Source organism: Chroicocephalus ridibundus, chromosome 1, assembly GCF_963924245.1.
Source record: "Chroicocephalus ridibundus chromosome 1, bChrRid1.1, whole genome shotgun sequence".
NCBI classification, from domain to species: Eukaryota; Metazoa; Chordata; class Aves; order Charadriiformes; family Laridae; genus Chroicocephalus; species Chroicocephalus ridibundus.
In genome coordinates this window covers 156,813,680-156,834,444 of record NC_086284.1, presented here as the reverse complement: position 1 = coordinate 156,834,444, position 20,765 = coordinate 156,813,680, and the positions used below count along the sequence as shown (strand labels likewise).

Sequence of the window (20,765 nt, the reverse complement as noted above, 5' to 3'; positions counted from 1 at the left end):
AGCATAAGAGAGCTTCAAAGCGGAGCATGTGAGGTAATTTCTGAGAGGTGAATGCCTTTCTCTTCCTTCTTCCCTCCCTAGAATATCAGATCGGTGGAACCCTGCGGTTCGAAAGAGGATGCTGAGCGACAGTGGCCTCGGCAAGATTTCCCCACACTACGAGGTACCTGACAAACAAAAGGACGCCAGCCAGACACATATGCTGCAGTAAGAGCCCTCTGCATTTCTCTGCTTGATGATGCACTGTCACCATCACCACAAGCAACTCCTAGTGGCTCCTCTAAGCTTAATGAATTGTGCTGACGTGCTGAAATTACAGCAGTCCTTTTGCTTCTTCTCTTTTGCTCCTCCCTTCTGTTTCTTCCTCTTTCTCCATTATTATATGTTCTTGCCTTTGTTTCTTCTCTGTGGCACCCTGCACTCTTCATAAACCTTGATCCAAGTTTCCGAAAGTAAATACATTATTTTGGATGCCTGAAGTTCCAGCTAAGGGAACCTTCACAGTAACTGGTTATGAGAAAGACCGAAACACTCACCCTTAAGGTAGCTCTGATGCAATGTGACAAAGCAGAAACCTCTACAATTGCTGCTTATTTTCAAAGATGTAGGCAATAGCTTTCATATAAACTTGAACCAGAGATACTGTTGTCAGTGTAGGACTGACCAGTGGGTTTATTGCTGATAATTCCCTTATATAAGAGACTTCTACCACAGCAATCATGCTTGCTGCATTCAGATTTGTGTAAGAGCGTCTCTTACTCTTCTTACCTATTTTAGAAGTAGTTCTCACCTTTTTGGTCCTTTCACTTTAGATTTTCAAAACCAGCAGTAGATAGGGAATCAGTACTGAAGTTTAGATGGGAGGTACCTGTCTGAAGTCTGTTGCTGGCTTTGAAAAACTCTAGTGTTTTCGGGTTGTTTTTTCCCCACCAAGTATATAATGTATAATTGTGTACATCACTTCTTTTTGTTTCTAGTTATATTGTATCTGGATCCCTATGGATGGGTTTTAAAACTTAGTATAGAAAAATTAGAAATAGCGACCATGTGGTCCTTGTTGCACTTTGTCTTTCTGTGTGGAACGGGGCTGCAAGGTGCCTGATGAGTACAACTCCAGGGAAATGCAGTGTTGGATGGGAGGCTGCCAGGACAGATGTAGTGTGGATGGGAGGCTGCGTAGCTGTGTGGCTACAAACCGGAAACTTTCCAGCAAACTGGAAACTGCTGATGTGAGAAGGAGATGTCATGGTAAGAAAGGGTGATCTGGGTAGCGTTGCCAGGAATCACTCATCTGGTTTTCTCCCATTGCCCTGAGGGACTCTGGATCAGTTCTTTGTTTTGTGCTCTTTGCACACAGGATGGTGGATTGTGGTGCAGTTTTCCACAGACTGGAATGGCAGGACCTGAAATCTGGGGCTTGCAAAGCTGGGAGAAAAATGATACTTAGACAATTTTAGGCATTCTGGAGAGATGGTGACAACATGTGGACTAACCTCTAATGGATTAGAGGAACGATTTTGCTTACATCAGCATGATTGGAAATGTTTGCTTAGCTGGAACAATTATGGTAGATTTATTAATTACAAGCAAAGTCAGTAGCACTGCCCAGAGTAAAGTGTACCTGTCACTGCCTGCTATAAGGAACTGTTTCTTTATAGCTTCTCTGAACTTTAATTGTTTTGGCTGAAATTTTCATAGTAAGACTCAGTCTTTGATTCTTTCTCTTTTTCTTTGAGTTAAAACTTTAACAAAAAAGTCAGTTGTTTCTGAAGAAAAGATCCGTGGGAAATGGGTTGCTTTAAATTACCTTCTTTAAGATAAATAAATCCAGTGGTTGTTTCCTGAGGCATTTTAGTGCTGGTAGTGGAATGAACTCTTTGGAATGAAGTTTTGGGCGCTTGGCATTCAATAAAGTGTCACCATAATACAGGGGAGATGCCTTTTGCTGTCTTGAGAAAAGCACTCCTGAGTTTGCCCTAGTGACGACGTTGTTCGTGAATGTTGGAGACATCTCAGATTCAAGAGCTTCGCTTTCAAAAGTTTCTGTCTGCACATGCTCATAAAGGAGTTGTGCCCCTCTTTACTTAATCCGGCCTGCCCACTGGGCTGAAGGAAGCTGCTCACCAGCTGATCTCCAGTAGTGAGGAGAAAAGGGAAGCAGCAGTCATGGCCACATGAAAGTGGGTCAGGGAAGGTATATGGAGGAACAGGGAAAAGAGGTTGCAAAAGCCAAAGGAGTAGAAGCAAAAAGAGTGTGTGCAGGAACTTGGGGAGCAGGGTTAGGGGATGGGAGTTGGCAATTAGGAGCACATGGGGACATATGGATGTCTGGGAAATCAGAATGGGAACAAGGAAAAGGAGGAGAACATGGGGTGCAGATAAGTAAGAGGGGAGTCAGACAGGTTAGGGGCATGGGGGGAACGGGTCTGTGGCTGTTTCTCCCCAGAATCTGGAGTTCTGGATTGATGCAGATTATTCGTAACACTGGGGGGTAAACTCTGAAGTATGTTTAGACACTACCTCATTTGCTGTAAGCTGGATGGTGTATAGAAATGAGGTGGGGGGTTGCAGTGGAGAAAGCAAGGTATTATTACAGGTAAGGCAGTTGAATGCTGCTCTGGAGGACTGGCTTCTCGCTTCAATTTCCCTGACAGAATTTCTGAATGATGCAGATATACAACAAACTTTTCACAAATAGCCAGTAACAACGGGGTCCTCATTCTATGCATGTCCACTGTGAAGTACGATGGGTTCCTGGGAGGCCATTACAAGGAGACTTTGAAAGAGAGTGAAGGGTTAGAAACTGAGAAATAGGCTTTCTGTGTGCCTCAGGTTGTATTACTAAAATTAATGGAAAGTTTGTGCCTGCCTTCCTTCTGACTATCATTTGCCCAGCTGCAGAATACAGATAATATTGCAACCTCACCTGAGAGGAGCACAGTGAGGGTAAATTTCATGGTCACAAAAAACTTGGATACTATGCGGAGACTCGGTCAGAGATGCTTAGGAGAAAATTAATCATTTTACATTCTGTACACTGTTTTGGTAGCGTGGAATAAATAAAACTTGAGGCTGTGCACTGCATATACAAAATACAAAAAGGATATCAAGCAGGTCTCTACTTAAACACTGGGGCAAGAGTCTGGTAGAAGAACGTAGCAGGTAGCAATGTGATTACAGGTTGTCAAAATGCTTGAGTGCAACAGGGCTGGGGGATGATGCTCAGATGCCACGAGCTCTGGTATTTCCAAGCTTCTGGGTGTTTGACTTTGCAACCTAAAAAACCTTTCTAAGCTGGCAATTTAAAGAAAAAGCATGTTTATATTTTGACAGCTGAAGTAGCTCACAGGCTCTTTACAGAGGTTTGTCCCATCAGAAATTATTTTTCGAATAAAACTTGCGGAAAGGATTTTAGCAAAATTCCCAAAAAGGAATATGGCAGAGCATAGAGGGGATAATTCCTCCTGTACATGGAGTTCTCGTGGATCTTTTAAGAGTCATCAGTATCTGGGATTTTACATCTCGTCAAAAATACTGTGCAGCATTTGTACCTCGAAGCGCAATACCCTATAACCTGTCACTAGGGACCCGCTGTGAGAGAAAGTGTCATTAGTTGACCCACTGGGGCTGTTTTCTCAATGGCCACTTTTCTCCAAAACAGGGGTTGGGAGTGACCTCCTCAGATATTAGGAGCTGATAAGACCACAGCTGGTCATAGTATGGCTGCAGGCTGCTTAGCGTGTCCCTGGCATTGCTAGATATACTTGTGTGTGTGTGTATACATACAACATATACACATAAACTCTTTAAGATGAAGTAATTATTTCTGAGAAGTGAGGAGTGTAGCTAAAATAGAGAGATCCCTTAAATTACTTCAGTCAATGAAAGTAGAGAAGAGAACATGTGATCTAAAAATAATTATGATGTTTGGTGTTGCTTTTGATCACAAGCTGTTGGGGTGAAGAGTAATTTGACTGAAATAGTTTTGAGGCAGGGGTCTTTCTGAGAGAAAATTATTTATGCTTTTGTTTTTGATTAAGTGAGCTTCGTGTTAGTTAATTCTCAGGTGGCTTTTGATTAATGGTATTTCATGTTTTGCTCCCTTTCTGATGGCTCTTTGATGTGTGACTGATGTGTGGACTGGGCAGGACATGAAACAGCGTCTTGATGCAGTAACCAGGAACTGGGGCAGATCATAGCTTAATAGGAACATCAAATTAGTGTGAAAGGTGCATACAAAAAAACAACGGGGAGACAATTACTTGAACTACTGGTGCCTGATCTTGAAAAAAGCAAAGTATTCTGGGCTGACTCCACTGAAACACGTAATTGGACTCTTCCTTTGAACATGAATGGGCTCGTCATCCTGATTTATCAAATGGCGCAGTGAGATGGGGATGACCATTCCCTCATAGCCTGCTGTAAGCATTCATTGTTGGCCATGTGTTCCTCTTCCTAGTTACGTGTTTGTCACCCTGTTATGTGCTGAAAGCTGGATAATAAAACAAAATAAAAAACACCACAGCATACAAAAATGAAAAGGTGACTATACCGTGGCAGAGGCTTCATCTAAATCTTTTAATTGAAGTCATTCATTTTCCCATTGTTTGAGGTAGTAACAACCACTCTTCTAGCATCTGTCCAGCTGTGATGGTAATGTGTTTCCAAAGCTGCTAGATGCATTGTCTGAATTATGTGCATGGCTCGTGAAGGGTGGGTGAAGGTTGGCCAAAATGCCATCTGGTCCTGTCAGGGAGAGGAAGAAAAAACACCTGTGGGGGCTGGAAGGTGGCTGAAGCCCTTTACACTAAATAGACATTAATTAGCTAGTAATACCACCCAGGCACTGCTTTATGAGGCAATAATAACCTAGTTCCTGAGAGGGAAGAAGAAAAAGGCTGAATGCCAAGTATTTTAACTCAGCCACAAGAATCAGATCATTGCCCAGGAAATCAGCGTGACAGTACAGATGTTACAAGGTGGTTTGGGTTTTTTTTCCAAAAAGAAATCTTTGTGTGGTACAAGGTGAGAATAGCATCAGGGATGCAAGTTTGCACGTAGAAAGGAGAAGGAATGCTCATCTAGTGAAAGTTAAGAAAATACAAAGAGGTCACCCTTAGGATTTGAACACACTAGGCAGGAACTCCCTAGTGATGGTCAACCTTTAAAATTTCGAAGATTGGTGAAGACTTGAAAAATGCATGTGTTTCCCCAAAACTCTTGCATTGGAAAACTCAGCATCGGCTCTTAAATAGGCAGAGTAATCTGCCCTGGTGTGTTTTGATAGCAAAATATGAATTAGTTTTCTGGTTCAGATTTAGTTCAAGCCACATTTACAAGACTAAGCCACAAGAGTGATGTGCATGTGTTTTAACCAGCTATTTGTACACCTGTACAAATTACTTTCCGTTGTTTTAAATCCCAAATAAGGTTCCATGAGTACTGATTGCTTTCAAACAAATCTTATTTGAGTGAAGCCATAAATCACCATCCACCTTCACCGTACACTCCTGTGTAGTCCTTAGAATATAATGAGAGCATAAGAAAATGCAGTATCCATTTACACTCAACTCTCCTTTCTATTTCTCTTCTGTTGCCTTAGATGCTTTTACAAATAGCTTGTAAGGCACCACTCTCTTAATACCTTAGTGGAGCATGAGAAAGGTTTGGCTAAAGCAGTTTTCCACCTCTTAACTAGGAAAGTGGCGTTAAAAAGGAGGAAGCATTAGTGAAAGGAAAGATAAGGACTCAAAGAAGAGGAAAAGTGATGTAAAGAGAACTGAGAATAGTTCAGGGAGAGATAAACATGAGTTAAATAGGGAAAGTACTTTGAAGAAAGCAAATAAAATAAAATATGAGAATATAGCAAACGGATAAGAAATTGTTTTGAGGGAAAGCAAGTTTCCTGAGTGAGACTGAGTGGGGAAAAAGTGATGCATCTCAGTGTGGGGTCTGGTCCTGTATTTTGAAAGCTCTTGCTATTGTCAGTGTGATGCAATCACAATACTTAAAATCTTGTGCACGTTCCAGATGGAAGCTACAATTTATCCACTGTTAGGAAATCTTTTCTTCAATTGCTGCTGTAAATCTTCCCCATTTCTGGAGACTTCCTTGACAAAAGAGGGCACGTGTTAATTTTTTTACACAGTAGTGCCCAGGCATGGTAAATAATGAATTTCATGTGCTTTATGCTCCTGTTGTGAATATTAATTCTCTCCATATACTTCAAGATTTTAGCTGCTTTCATTGCTTTTTGATATTTTCAGTGGGGAAAAAAGGAATAATTATTGGTTTCCTTTGGAATTATACCTTGAAGATATGTGCCTGTGGTTCTGAAAAGATATATTTCTGCCCTTTCTAATTACCTTAAAAACTTACAGTGTAACAATGAAAATCTAGCAGAATTTTGGCATTGCTTGAATAATTTGTCTTGAAGCTTCCTTTCTTGCCATCCAGAAAAAAAAAAAATCAGCCTGACAAACAATAGCAACGCTTTTAAAAATGATGGAATTTGACTAACAAAAGATAGCATGTTTTCTTGTGAGATTCTTATGTTTTTAAAATCAAACCCTTCCAGAAATAGTTTGAATCTCTTATTTTCTCTGTATAGTCAGTTCAGCACAGATACACACAAAAACCGGATAGTTATTTTTACTTTGCGGTACAATCATTGAATATGAGAACAATCTGGAGACTGTAGCTCTGCAGACAGAAATACTTCCCAGTGAAATTCATACTCTTTCCAGATTGACAGCAGAGAAAAATCTTGTTTAGTGCCCTGTGCTGCTTTACAGCCTGTGGGGTTTCAAAAGCTTTTTTAATGACAGCTACTGCTGCTGGTATCTGTTACTATCTGGAAGCTAATTTAAGTGTCCAGCTCTTACAATTTTTCTGTAAGTTCTCTTTTTCCTTCTGGAGCTGTTTATACAGCAACCTCAAATCCAGCTGTAGATACAGAATATATAAGAATTTGTCAAATGATTTGTCATGAAACTGGAAATAAGACTTTCACCCGGACAAACATTAATTCACGAGTTAGTTTTGAGCCTCTCCCACATCGTCACTTAATCTATGTCCACTTTCCCCAAGCAATGTCTCTAGTTCTAGTGATGTTCAATCCTGGTTATAGCCACGAGAAGGGACTCCTGGACATGTCTGATTAGCAGATACACCTTGATTCAACTGCAGAAAAAAGGAACACAATTTAGAGAGGAAAACTATGCTAAAAGCACAGGGTATGCAGAGGAACTTTGGCACCAAAATATCTTTTCAAAGGCTGGCCCACGTGAAATATGTTTTTGGTATATCCTAAGTGTATCATGTACAGACTGTGTAGGTGAGGCAAACACAAGAACAGACGTTCTTAACTCGGGATTCAAGAGGCTTTGCATTACTTCAGCCATGTTGGTACTATCTTAGGGATGGTTCTGGACATGGGAAGATCCTGGCATTTTGCTCTGATGTCTGAAGATACGGAAGCAGGACTAGGGAATGTGTTACCACATATGGTCCCTGCTATGTCAGAGGATGAGCTGTGGCTCTATGGTGATTGCATCCACCAGACCTGAGGGATCGTTGCAAACGGCGAGAATCAGATGGTTCTGGAAACTGTTTAACATGAACTTTCAGCAACTTCTGATGTTGCCTTTAAGTGATTGAATACATGGAAAACCTTATTTAATCATTTCTTCCCTTGTTAATTAGTAGAATTTTTATGTCACTGCTGCCAAAGCCTGTCCTTCTCTACAGAGAGCTGGGGTGTAGAAAAATCCTGGTTTTTACTTATTAAAAGTTCTGCAACAGTCAGTAGTATTTCCTACTTACACATCCTTCTGGCAATCTCTTTCCCAGTAATACTGAGCTTTAAGACATCATCTTTTGCTTCTGATCTTGTTAACTGCAATTGGAAAAGGAAGAAATCAGAGTTTGGTTTAGATTTGCATGTCTATGGCCTTATTTGTGTATGTGAGTGCAATGCAAATAGTGTTTGTTTTCTTCCATAATAAAGTCTCCAGCCTTTGCTGTTGAGCTGCTGAATTGCTAAGGGGCTTTAACAACAGTAGGCACATCTGATGAGGTGGGTTCTTGTTTCTGCCCCTTCAATATGTGGCAGAAATAGAGTACATCCTGTACTGCATCCTGTAAGATATTCTTTTTCTCATCAGTACTTATTACTGAGTAATTTTATTATTCAGAATGTGGCTCCCTGGAGTGGATTGGGTGGGATTTTTAGTTTCCTCTTTTCCCACCTACCTGCCCCTGAGTCCTCAAAAGGAGGGCTCTTAATGATTTCTGTAGCATCTCAACACCTGATACGCAGCTGAGGAAATTTACCCTGCTGACAAATTATTTTGGCAGACAGTGACATGCAAAACACCCCCACACACCAAGAGACTACAAATTGGCTTCTTTAGAGAGATCTCGCTTCTTGACTAGCATCCCGCTTTCCAAAAGGGAAATGCAAGCAGTCCGGCTCTCCTCTTCTCCTTGGGGTGATTTCAAGCAACAGAATATGCATGTGCTTGACAGACGGACCTACCTACCCCAGCATTGGAAAAGTGAAGTACCCCCTAGCTTGAAAATGCTTTCTGAATAGTTCCAGTAGATAAGGGGATGAAAAAGCATTTTCCAAGTGGAATATAAGGTGGTTTTTTGTTGGAGTGTGTCTGAAAGATGAAATTGATGTTGACAGAGTACAGATAGCTGAGTGCCTTACTTTTCTTTAAGTTGTTTACCATAACAGCTATAAATCTGCTTTCCACTTTCTGGCTGATAGCCAAGGCAGAAGTAATAGAGTTCTTTCTTTTTTCTCTTCTTGTTACAGCTCTTTCCTTTTTTTTCCCCTTTACTTCCATCCTTGCTTGCCCCTGGATTGAGAAGCAGAATCTGCTCTGAGAAGTAAAGCAGCTCTGCAGCAAAGAAGGCAGGGGAACATATCAAGACAGTCACGTCTTGTACCCTTCTTTTCTGTTTGGCTGGGTAAAAGAAAATGACATTTGATAATTTGATCTTTAGGGCCTACTGCTTTCCTGCAAGCGTCAGGCATGTGGTAACTGCACCTGATAGACAGTGGAGCTGACGATGCCCCTGTAGAGTGTAAATATTCCTCTCTTTAGCTTTATGGAGTGGAAATAGCAGACCCATGGCCCCCAGTGACATTAAAGGCACTGGAAGAGGGCCTAGCTGGGTCTATTAGTGGGATATAGGAAGATTGACAGCCTGTATTCTTCTGGGCTTGCTTTAAGCACTGTTATAAATATAGGGTGAATATCCTCTGGCACGGCAGGCTTCCAGTCCAATAAAGGTTGGAAAAGAGTCGAAGCCTGTAGTTTTAGGTAATATATATGTCTATATTTGTGTGTGCTTGTTACTCATTTGTAGGAGTTGAAGCAAGACAAAAAAATAAAACATCCTGGTCCTAGTTTTCTGAGCATTGCACAGGCATAGCGAGCCTATGTCCATGTGCTCTGTCCCTGCCATAAGGAGCTGCCATCTGCTCGGAGAGGAGGCTGGTTCTTAATGTGCTCTCACTCAGTACCAAGCTGTCTTATTAAAGCCAAAGCTAATAAGCTTCAGGGCATGGGTACGAAACACAGTCCTGTACATATGTAACACACACATTGGAATACACAGTGTGTCCAAGCTTTCACACTAGGACATCTCATAATATGCATCCAGACTGTATTTATTGATATCCATATTCTGGTTTACCAGGCTTGCAAAGAGAATAGAAATGTAGTTTGGTAAAATAACTGCTCTAGGCTATCACAAAGAAGTACTACTTTGCCTGAGTTGACAGTGTGAAACTCCAAAAAGTCAAGCCTTTCCTAACTTTCCCTCATTCTTCAGATATGTGCATGTTCGGATTTCAGCTGTGGCTGGAAACTGGAAATTGTCAAAATATCATGCAACAAAAAGCTAGAGGCAAAACATAGTCATGTGAAAACAGGTCATCTTTTGAGGTTTGCAATTTAGTATTTTAGACCCACAAAGTTCAGGGTATTTGAATAACGCTGGAAGCAATAGTTTGGCATAAGCCTTCACTTAACTCCTTGAACAAAAAGTGAGGTTGAGGTTTTTCACTAGGGCTGCTTGAAAAATATATTGGTGAACTGTTTTTGCTTGGTGGAGGTGTGCATGAAAGAAGTTTATTTCTTCTGGAAAAAGTTGCCTGAAACAGAAAGTACCTGTGAATGTGTGCTGGGTTTAGTGTGCTTGGGCTGGGGCAGTGTGAGCACGTTCCCCGGGTTGTGCATCTTGGCGTGGCTGCTCTGCACAGAGCAGCCCTTGCCCTTTCATGTCTAGGATGTGCGTCCTAGCCCCCTGGCCGTGGGCTTATATGTCAGGGTGTAGAAGGTACTGTCTCTTCTTAAAATGCCTGCCAAAGAATTTCTCAGGTAAGAGGAGAAACTTCTGAAAGCTTAAAAGCATTCAAATGGGGAGGGAGAAAAGTTGTCCTTGCTTGCCTATTGCTCCTCTGCACTGGGAAAGGAGCACTAAGCCCCACAGCTTTGTCTTGGTAGCTGAGACTAAGCGAGCGTTTAGCAGTTCTGGCACAGAGGTGCGTGCAGGGGAGGGAAATACATGAGGAGTGGGGCCATAACACATAGCCTTGCTGAGGTTCCTGGCAGTGTTTATGCCCATGGGCCAGCAGGGACAGATGGACCTGGTGAATTATGCCAAGAGCTGAAATCAGAGAGCCAGAGGTGGCCCGGAGCCAGTGTAACCCCGACTCCTAAATTGTTGTTTCTGTGCCAGGTGCCTAAAAGTGCAGCACAAAACCATATCTGAAACTCCCATCGCAAGTTTTATTCTCCATTAATTACTCTATAGCAGGAGTGTAAAGGGCTCAGCAATTCTGCTCTGCGTAGGACCTGTGTGTTAGACACATTAACTGAAGTGATTTTTTTTTTTAAATAGTTTTTTCTTTTTAAAGATGGCAAGCAAGTGAATGTTGCTTAGTGCTTAGCGCTTGTGAAAAGCAGGCCACATATTTATGAATGTAATTGCAAGAACCTGTTTTGGAGGGATTCCTGTGTTTCTGTCTCTTCTCCCAAAACCACTGAAGGCTAATTATGAGGAGTCACTGGTTTGTTTTGTGGTAACAAACACACCACTTAGTGTGGCTTCTAGATTGTTTAGAAACCCAAACTGGCCTACAATTATTTGGGTGATGTCTTGAGATACCAAGCAGCTGATGTACTTCATCTCCCCTTAGCCTGAGGGCCAAGTGGGGCTTGTGACTTCTGAATCAGGGTATGTATACCCAATGTGCTTGCAGTATGGCTTTGCGGTTATCAAAATAATTCCTTTTTCTGGGTTAAATAAAAAGTTAAGGTCATAGCAAAATGATCTCTGTTTTAATCTTTTTCTGGAAAAAGCAAAAGTACACAGATCTGTTGTTGAGGAAAGAGGTCAGATGATTTTTTTACCTGATTGTGCCTAACATATATTTCCACTTTTCATGTAGGTTATTAAGGCAGTGTGTACACCCAGCCCCTTTAGTGCCTGTCCCAGGTCTTTTTAATGAAGAGCTGCTTCAAACAGCATCCAGTCTGTTGTTCCACCAAAGTATTACATGGAGTGGCTAGATCTCGCTTTCTTTTACAGTTAGAGCTACACCAGCTACTGCCCTTCCTTTGCCTTTTGCCTTGCTAATTCGTTAAGAAATTCACAGGTAGGTCAGTGAGGATTTTGAAGATTTAATTCAAATCTTGAAATGGAAGAACAGCATTTCAAAGAAGCTTGGATCAGACCCTTTTCAAAATGAATGTCACATTCCCTGGAGATACTTTGGTGTCACATGGTGATAGGAGAAAGAGAGGCCAATTTTTTTTTAAAAAAAACAACCTAACAAACAATACATAATCACCCTACAGTGATACTTCTGGTCATTTGGAAATACTTTCTTCTTCAAGGAAATAACAATCCAGCTTTCTTAAGTCATGTTTTGACCTTGATTCCAAGGTAGACCTGTCTTTTTCAAGATGAATGTGTTAGAACATCTCTCTCTTCTTCTTCTTTTTTTAAATCAAGGTTAAGCATGTTTGGGGTTACATCTGACTTTGCAATAAAATCTATTCCCGTGTTAAGCAGCAATTCCCAGCCAGCTCCTCTGGGTGTCAGTACAACTTCAGGTATAGCTGCGCTGTGGTATTCCAAGCCTTCATTCAAAGCATTCTACAGTGGACAGAGAAATGGTAAGAGATAAAAAGTTAGACAGTAATGAGGAAAAAATATGGAACAATGTAAGGGACACAGACGTGCCTGAGACACAGCAAGGAATACATCTGAGCTGCCCTTACTTTTCTAAGAAGCCCCAAGCTACATTCCTGTATGTTGGAATGCTTGTGAACAGCCTGAGGCGTTGTTTTTTGCGCAGGTAGAGACTGATGCTGCAGAAGGAAGTTATAGAGATGCTAGAAAAAGTACCGAACTTTGCTTTTAGTAGCATTAGAAAAAATTAGGTTCTCCAGGTTGCTGTTCTGGATTAACAGGACACGTCCGAACGGATTTCTGCAAAATAATAAATAACTTGAATGGAATTTTTTGTATTCAGGGAGCATTGCTGGTCAGCATTTTCCCATGCGTCTGAGACAGTATGGCCATTGTCTATGAGAAATATTTGAGAGGAAAGAATGACAGGAAATCTGGGATAGTAAAAGCAGAAAGCTTTGTAGCGAGACTCATAGAATTGCAGAAAAATTTAGGTTGACAAGGACCTCTGAAGGTCACCCAATCCAAACCCCTGTTCCAAATAGGGCCAGTTAGATGAAGTTGTTCAGAGGCTTGTCCAGATGAGTTTTGAATATCTGCAAAACTGCAGATTCAATAATCTCTCTGTACAACCTGTTCCCCTGTTTGGTTATCCAAACAGTGAAAAAGTTTTTCCTAATATCCAATCTGAATTTCTCACATCCCAACTTGTGACTGTTGCTTCTTCTCCTCTTTCTTCAAGCAGACTCTGGACTCTACCCATTAGGTTGCTGAAGGCAGCAATAAGATTTTTCCCTGAGCCTTCTTTTCTTCCTGAACGAACCCAGCTCCCTCAGCCTCTCCTCACATGCCCTCACCACCTCCATGGCCCTTTGTGGAACTCAATCCAGTTTGTCAACGTCTGTCTTGTTCTCAACTCTCACAAGTACTGAGTAGAGGGTAAAAAAATCACTTTGATGTACCTTATGGCTGTGCTCTTGCAAACACAGCCCAGTATGTCACTGGCCTTTGCTGTCGCAGGGATCGCTGCTGACTGACATTCAACTTGTGCAACTTTGTGCAAAACTGTTTTCCTGCCGTTAGGCCCCCAGCCTGTCTTGTTGCATGGGTTTATTCCTCTTGAGGTGCACGACTTTGCATTTGCCTTTGTTGAACTTGCTAGGCTGCTGGTAGTTCATTTTCCCAGCCTGTCAATGTCACTGAATTGGGCACATTTAGGGTCAAAGTAGAAGTATGGGGAAGCTCTCAGTAATTCTTAGGCTTTTATTTTTCATCAAGTTCCATGGCAGAAAATGGTGATGCCCATGCCTGAGCATTATCTTTAACTCTTATTGGGTGCCTCCAAGTAGGAGATGCTGAGGGACCAGGAAAGCAAACAGCTCTGTCTTTCTGCCAGTAAGATACGAGGCACTGTCTGCAGCTGGGGCTGCAGGGCACTTGCCAGTCCCAGAGGTGTTGATGCTGATTGCTGAATGAGGGGGTTTCCTCACCTTTATTTTAAAAATACTTTGTGCTAAAAATTTTCTTCAACTACAATCAGAGCGTATATGAATAAATCCCAGTAGGGATGCCACTTTCAGTTCTGAAGGGATGTACACACAAAATGAGAAGGAATGGGTTTAATCCGAAAGCTCTTTCCCTCCCCTCATCACAGGTAGCTATTGTCAGACTGAATTTGAAAGTTTGCAGAAATACATTGCTTAAGCAGGGAAAAAGGGAAATGGTCATAAAAACCAGCAGGATTGCTGCACACAGATTGTCATTTGGCCTTTAAATTGTAAATGGCTGGTTTTAAATAGGCCTGGTGCAGATGGTTTCTGCTACAGGTTTATTGATTAAAATAGCTGCTTTACATCAGCTCTGGATTTGTTTCTCTAGAGGCTTTTGTCTTCATGAATAATGTACCCATTTGCTGAAATTTTGTTAGAATTCATCTGCTGGAGGCTGGCTGTGTTTCTCTGGGTTCCTAAGCCTCAGTTGACTAGGCTCAAAATTGTGACAGTCCCTGCCCTTCCCTCCTTAGAAATGAATATTCCTTCTTCCACCCTTCCAGTGCTGAACAAATCTAGTGCTTGCACATTGGAGAGTGCACTTGGAAACAGCTGTGAGTGTTTGGCTGTTTGGAGAAGGCTTGTACAATACTGAAGGCTGTATTGGCTATCCTGGGGATTAGATTTTTGCCAGCAATTGATCCAAAGCCTGTAAGAGTGAGTGGGAAAATTCCAGTGAGCTTTGGATCAGACCATTGACTCTGAGGCACAGTGCTGTTTTAGGTGGGCATGTCTCATGTCTTCAGTATCGTAAGTCTTCCAATTTGCTGGAAGCATCTAGTGAATGTATGAGTAGGGGTTTTTTTTACATTATTATTCAGGCTATTTTATGCATTTATAAATACGTATACTTCATTTCCTGGGAGATCCTTGTGTTAAGCACAGAAGGTACTGCTTTGCTTGCATAGGGAGCGGTGGAACAGGCAATGCACAACCTCCCCTTGCAGACTGAGGCTTCCAAGTGCTGTTATCTCTTCTGAGTAGAGCTTGCCATCCTGCAACAGGAGAACACTACTGTAGGACCTATAGCAAAAGGAGGGGTACAAACAACATGGACAACAAACGGAGGTGATAACATACCTCCCCTCCTCCTGCCTTCTCATCCCCTTCCCTATCGTCATAGTAATATTTGTCTTCCCTTTAACTGGCCACTACAGCAATAGCTTTTCATGAAGCACCTGTAAACCAGGGCAGGGGAAAAGTCAGATTAATGCCTTTGGTGAAAATACTTGAACTTGGGCTCCCCTTTCACACTTACGCATGGGAAAAGGGCATTGTTGGTAGAAGAGCTAATTTAATCTCACAATTCTGGAAATATAGCCAGTCATAGACAATCTGGCCTGTCTTTACTCATTTGGTGGGGGGTGGGTGATGAACCTTTCTACAATTTTACACCAAGATGAAACAAGTAACAGTTAATATGAAAAACAAGCAATTCCATTCTGAAACGGTCAAGAACAGGATATTGCAGTGCCTGAACCTTTTTCTGAAGGTTTTCAGGGTATGATTTGTTTTGTTATGTTTAACCAAATTTAAATCTCTTCAAGATTTCATTTGGCAAAGTGTTTTGACCCCAGTGGGACCACAGATCTTAACAGCACGTTAGTTCTTCTGAAGTATCTCTGACTTGCCTCTATTTTTTTTTAAGGCATAGAGGTTGTGGGAATGATAACTTGCTTCTTTATGACAGTCAAACACACAGCTAGAATCACTCTGAGGGCAGCTGACAGGCACTAGATAGATGGTTACTGTGTGGATGTTAGCAGCTGAGAATCCTCCCTTCTCAGGACACTTGTCTGGTGACCAGTGCTGCCACAGTATATCCCTCACACTTCTTACAGACCTGAGAGAAAGATGTGTCACCGGAAATATGAGCATCCACTGGATTTTTTTGCTGTCAGGAAAAGTCCCCTGTGGCTCTGGAGTGAGTGTATGTGCTTTAGAGCAGGTCATTAGACTTTCTTTCTTTCCTCCCTTAAAGGCTCCCATAAGCACAGGGTAGACCAGACAATGCATAAAATGCCCAACACTATTAGTGTGGACTTTTCAGCAGCCTCACTTCCTTACATTATACTCACAAGCAAGACTCCCCTTGGTGTAGTTAGGCCAGTACTTGAATGGTTTGGAAAATCCCTCCCCCTGCTAAAACATATGGCCTGAAATTGTAGGAGAATGTTGAAAGTCCTCTCCATTCTTTGCCAAAATACTTTACATCAGTAGTGGAACAAAGGAAGCCTAGCTTATTGGGGTTGAACCTTTGGTAGAAGCTCTCATTGAGGCTTTCCTGTGGTTGAGATATTCAAAACCTCTTTCTGTGGCTTTGCAGCTACATCAGAAAGTTTGGGCTTATGCTATTTCTTTTCCTTGTGAAAGCAGGAACTGGCTCTCCAACCCCTCTGTTAACGATGGGCGAAATGAGCCAATAAGCTCAAACTTTATTGGGCTGAGGCAGTGAGGTGCATGTGTACACATCAAGATGCTGTGATTATATAAACCTTATTTTCTCAGGATACCACGCTAGACAGTTTCAAAAGATGCTTGATGAAGCCTTTCAAATGAAAACACCGCTAGTGGCAACACTAGTTCCTTAAAGCATCAACAACGGGAGAGACACTATTACAATACCACCACCTTCTCGATTAAAACATTGAAGGGAGAGATGAAAAATATGTTTATGCATATTCAGTTTGCCAAAAATTAGTATGTATTTTTCAAAATACTATTGCCATGTGCCTTTGTTGCATGCCTTGAACGCAGTGGTTGAACAGTAAGAAATCTAACAGGTACTAATGACATCTGCCATAAAGAACAGCCAAATTATAGGATAATCTGTATGGTTTATTTTATTGTTTCAAATAAAGATCTGGAAGGTGATGAAACTGTGCAATTAAGAAACAAAACAACGGAATAAATTCTACTGAAGCTGTGGGATACTGCATTAGCAATGGATGGAGAGTCAGGATGTGTGAGCTAAGGAACCTGGCATGACTCCTCCATGTAAAAATATTTTTAAGTACCTAAAATTTTGCATCTCTTGATATGACCCATTCTGCACTGTTTAACCTTGTAGGAAACACTGTGTGTTGAGTTTTGACCTTCAGAAGGGCTACTACTGGGGGGTTTTGGGGAAGGCCTGTAACTAACAGGTCAAAGCAGTGGGACAGAGTCCTAGTGATGCCTCCTAATCTTCTGAGTAACCTGCATTCCTACTGTATTTCTACAGACATGGTTGAAGCGCAAGGGCAGAGCTGGCCTGGTTGGCAGCAGAACAGGATACATGCCTAGGATGTTCAGCAACAATCAGAGGATTTAATGGGAGTAGAGGATTAATTAATTCTGATCCATACAGACGCATTGGCTTCTTGCACAGTCAGAATCTTAATTAGGCAATCACATTTTTTCCTTTCACAGTGACCATTGCTCCAGCTGTGCTGTAACTCTTTCCTCTCTTTCTTTGCAAATCTCTTTTTTAAAAATAAAAATTTGCGTACCTCATTAGGAAAGTTTCCTTCTTTTCTTTTCATCTTTCCCATTTGCATCTATATATTTGCATATCTGCTTCTGATGTCCTATAATTCCTCAACCTTAATTTTTAAACCCATTATGGAATGAGATCATGACTCCTTCCTCAGCTCCTTTATTCCTCTAAATCCAGGGTTTCTAACTCTTCTTTCCCCCTCCTCCAGCCCCAGCCCCTGCTGACTCAGTTAAATATACATGTGCTCTTTTCCTCTTTGTTCCTTCTTTTCCCTTCACCCTTCTGTGGCTGCTTTTCTTATGTCAGCTTTCATCTGTTTGCTGGCAACACTAACATTTTTAAATCTTTAGTAATTTGCTATTTTTTTGTAGCTTGGTGCAAAATTAAATATATCCTGTAAAGGAAGCATGACTTGTTCCATTCACTGCAGGAACAAACTCCTTGTTATGTTGGGGGGGAAGGCTATATATGCAGTTGAAAAATCTTTGTTGGGGAAGTGCTGAGGCAATGGTCCAATCCACTTTGTGCTGTCAATCTGATCTAAATAACTTAGGCACATCCCAGATTTGGCTGTACAGTTAGCCCCAGTTTTGCTAATCCAAGCTGCTGCGGCAAAGGGAAAAATGTAGAGCAAATACTTTACATGTCTTTTTGTCGCTTTGTTGTGGGTGCTGAATAAAATGATGGGTGTGATCCTGAGTGATGGGAGCTGTGTCACAAATCTATGGAATTCAGTGGGGACCTTCTGTTCATCATCAGGGGCACGGAGAGGTCTCTCATATTTTATAACCCCTGATGTATTATCAGAGACTTAAGCCATTGGTTAGGGTATCCTGTAACTCTTGTGTTGCTGCTGTTACATTACTTTTTACTGTACTTACATCTGTCCAGACTTTTTTTTTCTTTTTTTTTTTTTTTTTTTTGTCTGCTTATGTTGCTTTTATGCTCTCCACCACAATGGCCACCTTAATGACTGCAAGGTCCTCTGAAGCTATAATTTCCTCAACCACCCCTAGCTGTGAGGTTTCCTCCTGGGCCACACTTAATTATGATCCCTTCAATAAACTCTGAAGGATCAGGACTTTCTGTCAGCTATTTCCAACAGTAACAGCAGTAGATAAGTTCTTTGCCAAGTACCTGCAGAAACTCTTGGCATGAGTGCTTAACAGTGCAGCTGCCTTATGGACATGACTCCATAAGGCCACTCTGGTCTGCCGAACCTGCTCTCTGTCTCTGCCCTTTTCTGCGCTTTTCTTGTGAGATGCCTTCCAGCCCTCCCTTCTAAGTTAGCCCAAGAATAAAGCCTTCCAATTCCTACATACTCTATTCCCCACAGTGACACCAAACCTTATTTGTGGCCTTTCCATACCAAAGATTGATTGGACTTTGTTGTTTTATTCCAGGTCACCGGTCTCTTCAGAAGATCAAGGTAAGATGTGTTTTATAGATACTAATGGCATGTTAAAAATGAGACCAAAGACTAGCTGTCAGCTGTGTTTAACGCAGTTGTGGTGGTGAAAAAGGACACTGATAATGCTCAAACTTTGTTCGCCCCTAGACATCAAGTGTTTGTTCATTTAGTTTGGACTGACAGAAGTTAAGCCTGTCTTGAGTTATTTGTAAAACGAATCTTGCTACAGCAAACCGAACTATTGCAAGTGTTTGCAATTTATTCACAGAACTGCATAGGGATTCACCTATGAAAAATTCTGTGTGGGCTTAATGGGTGATATATGGTATTCATGCAGATGAGCTGATTTCTTATGACTCTTACAGGACAGCGCCTTGTAGCAGATTGTGTTTGAAGGCTTGAACCCAAGTTAACTTGGTGTTGTGGTTTGAGCCGGGTTGGCCAATGACAAGACGACAGATGCTCTCCCCCACCTCTCACTCTAAGGAGGGGAAGAAGAGAGATAGAGATTTATGAGTTTAGGAAAAAAACTAAACTACTGTAATGAAAAATTAATACTAAAGTAAAAAAAGGATATCGTGAAATAGATACAATATATACAAACATACACAAAACTGTATCAAGCTCTCAGGGAGATGTCACTGGCAGGCACTGGGAAATTTCCAGAATGAACTCGGTGACAAATGGAAACTGGAACATACTGATTTGGATCAAAAAGCCGATGAGCTGACAGGGTCCTCCTCAGACATCAGTCATTGAAGAAGCAGTCCATTGAAGAAGAGCCCACTGGAGAAGACTCTAAGAAGAAAGGCCCTTGGAGAGGAGCCAACCTGATCCCATTGATCCCTCACCTTTTATAGTGAGCACGGCAGACGGGATGGAACACCCGATTGGTCAGTTTGGGTCACCCGACCTGCCCACAGGGGTAACCCTTCCACAGGGTAAACAACCGAGTCAGCTGACACTGGTTGCCACAGCAACAAGTGTAAACAAGAGCCTCTCACTGAACAGAAAGTTGGCTCTGTTTTACCCCAAACCAGGACACTTGAGTAAACGCTAAAATCAGTTTGGTAGCATGGTATGGAATTTAGTGCCGCTAGGAGCTTCTACATATAAAAATCTCATGGCTTGGGAAGCAAGAGTTGCAGGTTATGGTAATATGCTTGCTCTGAAGGAGACTCAAGGATCTGATCTTTGCCTATGGACTAAAAAGGGAGTTTGCAGTAACTATCTGGTTAATAACTATGACCTACTTCGGTGCTTAGAGCTAGGTGGTGTAAATATCCTCCAGAGTACAGTAAAAGTATGGTTGCATTGGTACTGAAATTCAGAAGCATACTGCAAGTGAGGTGGTAATTGCACTGGTAGAGTTGCACAAGGAAAGGAAAAAAAAAAGAGATTAGACTGTAGCTGAGTGGAAAAGTTCATCATGTAGCTCTGAATCTAGAATATAATTTTGGACCAAAAAAGAAAAAAAAAATCTATTTTCTCCTAGCATTTAATTTGTATGCAATTACACAATTAGTAAAATTTCTGGCCAATACAATAAGTATTATTCAAGAAGGATCCAGTTAGGGAATAGTAAGGACTATTGCAAATAGAGATGTAAGGAGGTCTGAGCCTGGAAGTATGTTGCTGAAGTACGTGCACTTGGAGCATGGAGTGAAGAGTTAGGTATCAACCTACATTGTCCTTGGCTCTGGCCAATATCTTTTTAGTCCAGTATAGTGGCTGTCAAACATGTTGTCATTAATAAATTCTCTTCCATCTCCTTGACGTGTCATTTCTTAGTAAAGAAAGTTATAAGGCAAGCCACGAAAATGGACAAACCTGTCAGACCAAATATACATGTAGCCCACCTAGTCCATTCCTAGTGTCCTTTAGTGGTGGATCCCCTGACAAATAAGAGCATGAGAATGGTAGAAGTATACAGTTTGAATTTGCTGGTGTACCCTATCAGGTTCCCATGATTTACAGCCTATTGACTTTGTGAACCAGAGGCAGTTTTCTTGTTTAATAGTTCATCTGATTTTTACCATGACCACAGCTTCTTAATATAAAGTACTGGAGACTTGTGAGAAGTTAACAGTATACCCCATTTTTCCAGCAC

The 20,765-nt window shown here is 41.5% G+C and overlaps 1 protein-coding gene across 11 annotated transcripts in view; it reads left to right on the top strand.

Annotated features, from left to right (window-relative positions):
- Positions 1-20,765, top strand: part of DGKI (diacylglycerol kinase iota) — a 217,565-nt gene that overhangs the window by 167,147 nt on the left and 29,653 nt on the right. For all 11 annotated transcript variants that reach the window (XM_063319739.1, XM_063319703.1, XM_063319729.1 and 8 more), the window contains 2 exons: positions 82-207; positions 18,648-18,673. In XM_063319739.1, the coding sequence (XP_063175809.1) occupies positions 82-207; positions 18,648-18,673 (152 nt within the window). The remainder of the gene's footprint in view (positions 1-81; positions 208-18,647; positions 18,674-20,765) is intronic.